This window comes from Pantherophis guttatus, chromosome 8 (genome assembly GCF_059756535.1).
Source record: "Pantherophis guttatus breed Tessera chromosome 8, ASM5975653v1, whole genome shotgun sequence".
Taxonomy (NCBI): domain Eukaryota; kingdom Metazoa; phylum Chordata; class Lepidosauria; order Squamata; family Colubridae; genus Pantherophis; species Pantherophis guttatus.
In genome coordinates this window covers 62,089,788-62,099,770 of record NC_142070.1, presented here as the reverse complement: position 1 = coordinate 62,099,770, position 9,983 = coordinate 62,089,788, and the positions used below count along the sequence as shown (strand labels likewise).

The 9,983-nt window shown below is 36.5% G+C and overlaps 1 protein-coding gene and 1 long non-coding RNA gene across 3 annotated transcripts in view; one reads left to right on the top strand and one right to left on the bottom strand.

The window, feature by feature from the left end:
- Window positions 1-343: 343 nt before the first annotated feature.
- Window positions 344-1,696, bottom strand: LOC117674692 (uncharacterized). The gene is made up of 2 exons (XR_004593950.3): window positions 1,609-1,696; window positions 344-452 (listed from the first exon to the last, which is right to left on the bottom strand). It is a non-coding gene; the product is annotated as an uncharacterized LOC117674692 (long non-coding RNA).
- A 55-nt stretch (window positions 1,697-1,751) lies between these two features.
- Window positions 1,752-9,983, top strand: part of MAP9 (microtubule associated protein 9) — a 61,509-nt gene continuing 53,277 nt past the window's right edge. For both annotated transcript variants that reach the window (XM_060690874.2, XM_060690872.2), the window contains exons 1-4: window positions 1,752-1,968; window positions 2,837-2,974; window positions 8,138-8,219; window positions 8,984-9,559. In XM_060690874.2, coding sequence (XP_060546857.2) covers window positions 2,900-2,974; window positions 8,138-8,219; window positions 8,984-9,559 — 733 coding nt within the window. In that variant the 5' untranslated portion in view covers window positions 1,752-1,968; window positions 2,837-2,899. The remainder of the gene's footprint in view (window positions 1,969-2,836; window positions 2,975-8,137; window positions 8,220-8,983; window positions 9,560-9,983) is intronic.

The following is a 9,983-nucleotide window of genomic DNA, read 5'->3' as shown; positions in this document are numbered from 1 at the left end:
AGGAGTTGTGCAACATGGTGATCCCTGTGTCTTTTGCTATTGTAATGGGGGTGGGTAAATCCTATTATGTCCTAAAAAGTCTTGCCCTATCTTTGGAATTGAGTGGGGCAGGAAGATTTTGAATCCCATTAATTCCTATTCTTAGTCTGTTCAGTTGGTTGGTTGGTTCAGTTGGTTTGATTATGAATCAGTTATAGTTGACAGCACTTTTTTCCTTATGAACGAGCGATCTAGATAGGCAGCATCTGCTTGCAACAGGTGTCTTGTTATAATGTATCTCTTTAAGTATCTACATCTGCTTGTGGTTAGTACAATGTATCTTTCTCAAGCATCTGGCTGATTGTGGAATGCGCCTTGGACAGTTTTTTATTAGAGGCTTGACTTTTATATTTTCTGAGGAACTTCTTATGGCTGGCTTTTCTAGGGAAGAGGGTGGGGATGCATGATCACAGCTGCAAAGAGAGCATTTTGAAACATTAAAATCCATGGTTTAATATCCAGCTGTGTATTCTTCAGAAATATATACTGTCAGTACTAATATTTTAAGACAGTTAACACCTATAAACAATGACAACAAGGTCATGACTAGACAAGATTTAAATCATTGTGAATCAAACACTCTGGCATTGGTTTTTCTATGTGAAAAAAAATGCTTGTTCTAAATATAGAGCATGTTTTATATTCCAAGAAAAGTTTTCTGGAAAAAATAAATATGTGATTCATACAGCTCTAGATGTGGAGATAGGAACTGGTAGGAGAATTTACTCTAAACAGAATTCTGGGAGGAAGTCCACACATCTTAAATTTGCCAAGTTTGAAAAACACTGATCTAGAAAGGACTAATAGCATGAAAGAACTCTGTTCCTTGCTTAGAGTAGGTATCCATCAGAAGCATTTTATCTTGCTCAAGTGACATCAAAAGCTAAAGATCTATTAGATTTAATAGATCTAGATTAAATGAGTAGATTAAAAGATTTAATCTATTCATTAAATAACATTTGGATGTACAAAGCAGTCAATGTCATTCCTATAAATGTAGATTAATATTGCTCAGCTTCTTTAGAGGACCTTTTTTGGATCCTGAAATTCTTCAGATGCCTTGTGTTTCAAACACACTTCTATGCCTGGAGACAGGATTGATAAAAGCTAAAGGAAGAATCTGTATAGCTTCCTTAAATCTTTGGCTAAAACTAAGTTTTCTTCCTCAAGGCCTAGCATTAAAACTCAATGTAAAAATGAACAATATCCAAAAAATAAAATGTAGGAAAAGAAAGATATGCAAACCAGACTTTAAAGAAAAATGTGAAAAGCAGATTTTACATAAGTAAAAGATAAATTCTTTTTATTTAGAGTTTTTATATAATAAAGGACAAATATGGAATAATGAAAATAGTGCATGAAGAAAAAAGAACAGAAAAACAGAAAAAAGTTAAGCAAGAAAAAATAAGCCTTCCAACCCTTTTTTCAACAGTTACTGACAAACCCCTTATTCTACCTCCCTCTTGGCATTACAAAGATTCCCTTCAACCCTTATTTAATCCTTTTCCAATCATCACATCAGTTTTTCCACTTTCAGCAAAAAGTCCGGTCTTTTTAAAAAGTACTTACTGTTTTGTCCCTGACCAGACAGGGACATGTAAATATCACTGGCTTTTAAACAAGTTTCCGAAAGACAAAAAGATACAGAGCAACCATCCTCCCCCTGAGAAACGCCCCCAAACTGTAGGTTAAAACCCCCATCCGGAAACGGAGGCGTGGTTTAGTTGCCACAACAACAACCCTGCTGGTCTGTGCTGTCAGCAGCCGCGTGCTGGAGGTTGCTAGGTTACCTCTATGGCGGGGAGGCCTACACGAGCTGAGGCCGCCTTTACCTTTTCATACACCTGCAGCCAGGGCAGGAGAAAGATCGGAGTGGGTGCTGCTCAGCCATCTTAACTGAGACACGAAATAACCTTCCTGCGACGCGAGGTAAGGGCGTGGAAGAAGATAGTCCGGCGACGCGGCACTGTCCTCGGCGACTCAGGCGCTGGAAGGGCAGACCTTTGGCAGGGAGGGCAATTTAGCGGACAGGTTCGCTGGAGACCGCTACCTGTCGGAGCCTTGGCATGATTCTTTCTGTGGAAAAACGGAAGGGTGATTGTTTGGCAGGGATAGACCAGGGGTACTTCGTTAGCAGATTGGAACAGAGCAGCGATCTTTAGCTGTCCTCAATGCAAATAAGAAATAAGAAAATAGTGCATCTAATCTCTAACTCACTTAACAAATTTCTCATTTAACAGAATAAATTTTGGGCTCAATTGCAGTTGTAAGTTGAAGACTATCTGTATACTGATACACACTCGAGACTTATTTGAGCAGTATTTTTCATGAATGCTAAATCTATGCATTGCTTCTTTTAAGGCTGGTAGCCCCACTCCATCATACAAAGAAACATTTGCCACTTGCTGGATTCACCCAATCATTTCCTCCAGCTATCTTATCTAAACTAAGATAGTCTATGTCTAGTCTAAAATGGTCTAAAGAACATTTTATAGGCTGGACAATTATAGGTATGTTGAAAACAAGTTTTCCAAAACTGAAGGCATTTCTGTATAATTGGGCAAGATGATAGATGGTAGATGCCATAAAGTGCCATGTCAAAAGCAGTGCAGTGTGAAAATTACTACCAATTTTACTCTTCACAAATTTGTCACAGCAAATTTAATCTGAGAAATTAGATTACAGTATATGGTGTTTTTAAAGAAACAGTGTTTATACTCCTTTAGATAATATGAATATTAATATGAATAATATTATCATTTAAATTTTTTTTCTCTCTTTTATTAAATTCAAAAAGAAAATACATCTTTTCAAGACTACAAGTTGAATATGTAAGGTTAATTTCCTCAGATCAAGCAACATGTCTGATGAAGATATTATCACTACTTTAGCCTATAACAAGAGCCCAAAGTTCTCCAAAAGAATCACTTTTCAGGTAAAATTATTTTACTGTTCCGTATCCTGTTATTGGAAATTTGAGTTCTTCAAAGCATTTGAAAGAGGTGCTTTCATAAAACTTGTTAGTTTGACAAAAGTACTCTTTATCAATTCTAACTTGACATTCTCTTGAAGGCTCATATAATTGTCAATGATGGTCCTTCTGATGAGGAAAACTGTTTTATATTTACACTTTACATACATATATTATGTCTTGTTTTATTATTTTTGATCAAGGCATCTTACTGATTTTGAAGTATTTGAGAAAGAACCAATTAAGGATCTGACAATAAAACCATTGTAATTCTCAAAAAGAAAACAATTGCAAAAACTGGGCCAACTGCTGAAAAAAACTATTCAGGTTTTCCTTAGCCAATGGCATGCACCTTGTATTTTTAAAAATACTAAGAGTTATTTAGAGTTTCATCATGTCTGAAATATGTAAGTGCCAAACTTCTCTGAAGTATATTTGGATTGATAATTTAATTATGGTCATCAAGACATTGTTGACTCTCAGCAACCATATAGATTTTCTCCATGACAATGTCTCTAGCTTAATCTTTTAATCTTTCAGTGAAATAGTACACTCATGTCCAGAAGTTCACTCATCACCAGGATAATTGAGTCTATTCACTTTGCTGCCCTCCTTCCTTTTTTTCATTCCTTCCACCTTTCCCGGCATTGGAGTCTTCTTCAGAGAGCTAGGTCTTTGCATAATGTGTTCAAAGTAGGATAATTTGAGTTGGTTATTTGTGCCCAAAGTGAGAACTCTTGACTTGTTCAGTGATTTTCTTGGTTATCCACAGTATTCTCAAAAGCATCATGTTCTTCCTATCCTGTTTCCTCAAAGTCCAACTTTCACTTCCATATTGTGTCACTGGGAATACCATGGTTTGCACAATTCTCATCTTTTCTAAGGCCTTCATGACTGCTTCCTGGTCTGCAGCATATTTTTGACTGTTTATCTCTTTACTGCTGATGGTTGATCATATAAGGCTCTTTTCCATTTTGATATTTTTATTATTAATTCTAAGGCTGGTGGTTGCATGTTATATATATATATATATATATATATATATGTATGTATGTATGTATGTATGTATGTATATATATATATGTATATGTATATGTATATATATATATGTGTATATATATATATGTATATGTATATATATGTATATATATAATTTAACCCCATTTTTTCCTGTGCTCCTTGACTTTTATTACTAGAACTTGTACCTCCTTTGTGTTTTCATCAATATAGCCCAGGTTATTGATGTTTCTTCCTCCAATTTCCCATATTTCTCTTCTTCCAATATAGTTTTCTTTAACAATATTCAGTATTAGATTGAATAAATAATGGGAGAATATACAGCTTTGTCACACTCCTTTATCAATCCGGAGCACAATTCTGCTCATGCTGTACTTTTGTGACCAGTATAGAAGTTTCTCATGAGGACAATTGGCTGTTCTGGAATTCTCATTTTTCTAAATGCATTCTACAGCTTGACATGATCAACACAATTAACAACCTTTCTATAATTAATGGAGCATTTACTGACTTTTTAGTATATTTCAGCTTTCTCAATTATCTATCTGGATCAAAATAATGTTTTGTGTTCCTCAGGCTTTTCTAAAGTCAGCTTGAACATCTGACATTTATTGACCCTATTTTCATAAGTGGTGTTGAACACTTCTGAGCATGATTTTGTTATCATATGAGATTCAGGATATTGTATGATAATTTGCATGATTTTGTTAAATCTCTTTTTGTCAGGGTGCTAATTAATCCCATTCTGCTTTTGGGTAATCGCACCTTGATTTAGAGACGTGGATCGAGACTTTTCCCTTGAAGCATACTTTTGCAAGAAAATAAACCCCGAAGATATTTTTTTCTAAGAAAAACTCATTTATTTGTTAGAAAGAAAATAAAACATCTCACTATCTAAATAGTTACATTTTGGCAAAGATCCCGGCCACCTCTCTGCGGCCAGACCTCTCCTGGCAGGAGAACAAAGAAAGTTAGAAGAAGGAGTGAAAGAATGCGGACATGCATAGTTAGCTTACTGATAAGAAATTTGGCAAGCTACGGAAAGTCTTAGAGTCCAAAAATATGAGCTCATCTGGTAAATACAAAAACGCAGTGACACTTTTTTCTGGTATTGGAATGTAGATTGATGTCAGGCCTGCCATCTTCAGCATGTGAAGTATGCACTGGCATCCTTTCTTAAAAGGCAAGGGAGGGGGAAGGCAATTGGGGAAGTAAGGCATGGGCATGGGAATGGACAGTAAAGGGTGTATGTGACAGCTGATAAGAACAAGAGGTGTCAGTCCGGAATAAACTGGCTGGCCAAAGACGGACAAGCCTGAGAACAGAATGTAAAATTACACCCAAGAGGTGCCAACCTCAAAGCTGGCTCCCTGGGATGTAGCTGTTCAACTACTAATAGAAGGAACTGGCATTTCTTCAGTTTATATGACTCACCTGGGGTAGAAAGTCTTAAAATTACCCCTCAAGATCCTCTCATACACTTCTGGTCTGCAAGTAACTTCAGGAGCTGTGCTTCAAAGCAACTGTGTGTGGGGGGGTGGCTGGACTTGAGGAAGCCCCCATTTTGAAATTCATTTTCACATTTTGAAATTCACCATTTCACTGAAATGGACAGTAAGTTATGCCTTTCATTTTTTTTAATCACCTTTAAGGACAATTAATCTTCACTAGGTTAAAAGAGACTCTCTTTAGTCACAGCCTCCTATTCCTTTTTGAAGACCTGGACCATTTTGGGGATTTCTTCAGTGTTAAATAGTAAGGAAGAAGGCTGTTAAGGCAAGTCAAAATAAGGAAGTTTGGCACAAAAAAGAAAAGAAAAAAGCTGTGGAATAGACAACATCACTACCAAATGGATTTGGAGCTGGCTAACAAACCATACTCAACAAGTAGTTCTTAATGGTACTACATCCACATGTAGAGAAGTAAGTAGTGGGGTACCACAAGGCTCCGTCTTAGGCCCAGTACTCTTCAATATCTTCATAAACAACTTAGCTGAGGGAACAGAAGGGGAACTTGCCGAATTTGCAGATGATACTAAACTGTCAGGAATAGCTAACACTCTAGATTATAACAATAGCACTTAGACTTATATACCGCTTCACAGTGCTTTACAGCACTCTCTAAGCACTGTAGAATCAGCATATTGCCCCCAACAGTCTGTGTCCTCATTTTACTGACTTCTGAAGGACAGAAGACTGAGTCAATCTTGAGCCGCTCAGAATTGAACTCCTGGAGTGAGCAGTGAGTTAGCCCTGCAGTACTGCACTCTAACCACTGCGCAACCACAGCTCTTGATAGGCTTAAGATCTAGATGGATCTTGATAGACTTGAACACTGTCTAACAAAATGAAATTCATTGTAAAGAAAAGTAAAGTCTTACACTTAGGCAAGAAAAACCAAAAGTACACATATAGACTAGGTGAAACTAGGCTTAATAGCAGTGTGAGAGGGATCTTGGAGTCTTAGTGGACAACCAGTTAAATATGAGCTAGCAGTGTGCAGTGGCAGCCGAAAAGCCAATGCAATCCTAAATTGCATTAACAGAGGGATACAATCAAGATCAAGTGAGGTACTAATAACACTCTATAAAGCTTTAGTAAGACCACACCTAGAATACTTAATCCAGGTTTGATCACCACACTATAAAAAAAGATGTTGAAACTCTAGAAAAAGTGAAGAGAAGAGCAACCAGGATTATTAGAGGACTGGAGACTAAAACATGTGAAGAACGGTTACAGGAACTTGGCATGGCTAGAGAAGGACCAGGGTAGAAGGACCAGGGGAGACATGATAGCAGTGTTCCAAGATGAGTCTGTTATCTGCACCTCTATAACTGCCTGGTTTGATTCTGCAATCCAACAAGACAGACACAAAGGATAATTAGAATTGCAGAAAAAACAATTACTACCAACCTGCCTTCCATTAAGGACCTGTATACTGCACGAGTCAAAAAGAGGGCTGTGAAAATATTTACAAACCCTTCCCATCCTGGACATAAACTGTTTCAACTCCTACCCTCAAAAAAAGCATTGCACACCAGAACAACTAGACACAAGAACAGTTTTTTTCCCGAACGCCATCACTCTGCTAAACAAATAATTCCCTCAACACTGTCAAACTAGTTATTAAGTCTGTGTTACTATTAATCTTCTCATCGTTCATATCACCCATCTCCTTCCACTTATGACTGTATGACTGTAACCTTGCTGCTGGTATCCTTACGATTTGTATTGTGGAAACTGATTGATCTTCTTCTTTAGCTTGGGACTTTGCACATGAGAATTGATAATATGTTCCACAGTCAGAACTGGCAATATCTTTGATGTTATAATTGGACTCTTCCACCTCCTTTTAACAATATAATAGACAATATTATTTCTATATATTTTATACGTATATCTCATGTGTATATATGCGTGTGTGGATATATAAGTACTAAAATTAAGGACATTGAAAGATATAATAATTAGCTGGGTTAGTTATTTTTGAAAAAGTATTTGAATTGCCTCTAAAGTTTGCAACATGTGAGGACCAGTTTCTCCCTCCCCCCTTCCAAGAAAGTACAAATTCTTGAAAACTTTGTATTTCAAAAGCAGTCTTTTATTGAAAGGGATGAAAGCAAGTCAAAACTCAAAGCAGGCTCTGGGTCCCTCAGGGCATGCAGTTCAGGGTAAAGGAAATTAGGAACCCCCTCCCCACCTTCCAATGTGGATTCTGACCAATCTGCCAGTGTGAATACGAATTGCACCAGCCTCTCTGAGAAATAGATATGAAGAGCTTCTCAGGGTCATCTTGTCCACTCTTCCCCCCACCTCCACCTTCCCTTTCCTTTCTCGAGGTGTGAGAATTCTCCAGGAATTCCTGGCGCCAGGCAACGGTTATAAATCAGGGTAAAGTTTATACAAAGAGGACCAGGCAGGAACTAGGATACATAGGACACATAGGAAAAGAACTAAACGTGACAACTCCAAATCCCCTCCCCTTCTTCCACAAAGAATGGCAGATACACGGATCTGACACAACACTTCTATTTTTGAATTCATTCTGAAAAATATTTGGATAATGTTTTTATATACATAATAATATTCTTTATGTATGAATATATTATAGGAAGAGCTACAAGAAGCACTTCTTGCTCGTGCAATAAATCAGCAGACTGAAGAATATTCAGAAGACTTTGAAAGTGATGAATGTACGTTGAGGAAGACATAACTGTTGTACTCTGTGGATTTCATTTTTAATCATTTTTAATATATTTTTAAATAAATATAGCTGGTGTTCATTGAGGGGCAGAGATCCTGTCCAGAGGTGTTGCATGATTTGGTACTCTTTCTGCTCCTGTTTAATATCTATCTTAAGCTGCTCAGTGAGGTCATTCATAGCTGTAGAATGAGGTATATCAGTATGCTGATGATAGCCAGCTATATAGTGAAGTAAGCAATGCTTCCAATATCCTGTTTTAGTGTCTGGAGGTTGAACAGATCTAAATGGGGTACAACAGGCTTCAGCTCAACCCTGCCAAGACAAAGTGACTTTGGGTTTTAAGGTCAGCTGCATTTAGGAATTTGTATGGTTGCTGCTTAAAATATTTTAATATATTATTTATGTTTTAATTGTAAGCCACACAGAATCATGAATGTGAGATGAGTGTCTATATAAATTGAATGAATGACTGAATATGATATGATTAATACTCTCTTTTTATTCTGAACTATAGGAAGATGTACAATTTATGTTAATTGATTCACAAAGCATAACATTATGCTTTGAATTGCAACATACCATATTTTGACAATTGTTTCACATAATTTATCACTTTGGGGGGCATAGAGCTGATTTATGCTTGGCAGCAGAAAGTGTGAGAAAAGTGTTAAGTACGCATTGCTGTCAAAACCATTCTTTGACTTTGCATCTGTTGCTCTTTCTTTTATATGTGAAATGTCAACCTTTTTCCAGACTCAGAAGAAGAATTTCCTGAATCTGAGGAAAACATCTGTCCTAAATCAGCAGTCTTTACAGTATCATCATCTAAGTTTAATCTTTGTAACAGAGACACTTTAAAAAGTGAAAGTGCTGATGACTTGTCTTCAACAGAGGAATATGAGGGATCTCAATATGTGTCCATTCTGGAGAGAAAAATTTTGAGCAAAGAGAGGGCAACTATTCCTTTTTCACTAACTGAACATCCTGGATCATGTAAAAGAAGTACAGCAAAACAATCTATTCCATTTGAAATATCTTTGTCAAATCACTATTCTTTTGGAAAACAAACTGTTGGTAACTTGACTTTAGCAAAATATGAAGAAATGCCTCAAGAAGCAACCACATCAGAAAATAAACAACTGATCAAAGACACCGAAGATGACACAATTATTGAAGAAAGATCTAATCGTGAAAAAGACTACAGTCATATAGAGGAAACAATTAGATGTGAATTGTCATTAGAGAAAAAGGATATGATCCAGTGTAAAATGGAAAGCAAGCCAATGCCAGAGCAAAGAGAGTTCAAGACTAAAGCTGCATCAGCATCAGGTAAAGGAAATGTATTTAAATGTTATTGCTTAAATTGTGTAATTTCCAGATTGCTAAAATTATTTTAAAACAAAATAGTTTTAAAATAGAAACTGTTTTTTTTATTTAAAGAAAGTTTTAATTCTTTGAATATGTGTATTTGACAGGGAGAAAATCATTGTCTTTCTGTTTGACAAAGTAAGTTTTGTTTAATTTATTTACAAATTAAAGCATTGCCATTTTGCCACGTGATATAATGTAAGATTGCTTATAAGGCAGCAGTATACAGGTAGTCCTCGACTTACAACAGTTCATTTAGTGATCATTCCAAGTTACAACAGCACTGAAAAAAGTGATTTATGACCATTTTTCACACTTAAGACCATTGCAGCATCCCCATGGTCCGATTATCAAAATTCAGACACTTGGCAACTGACTCATATTT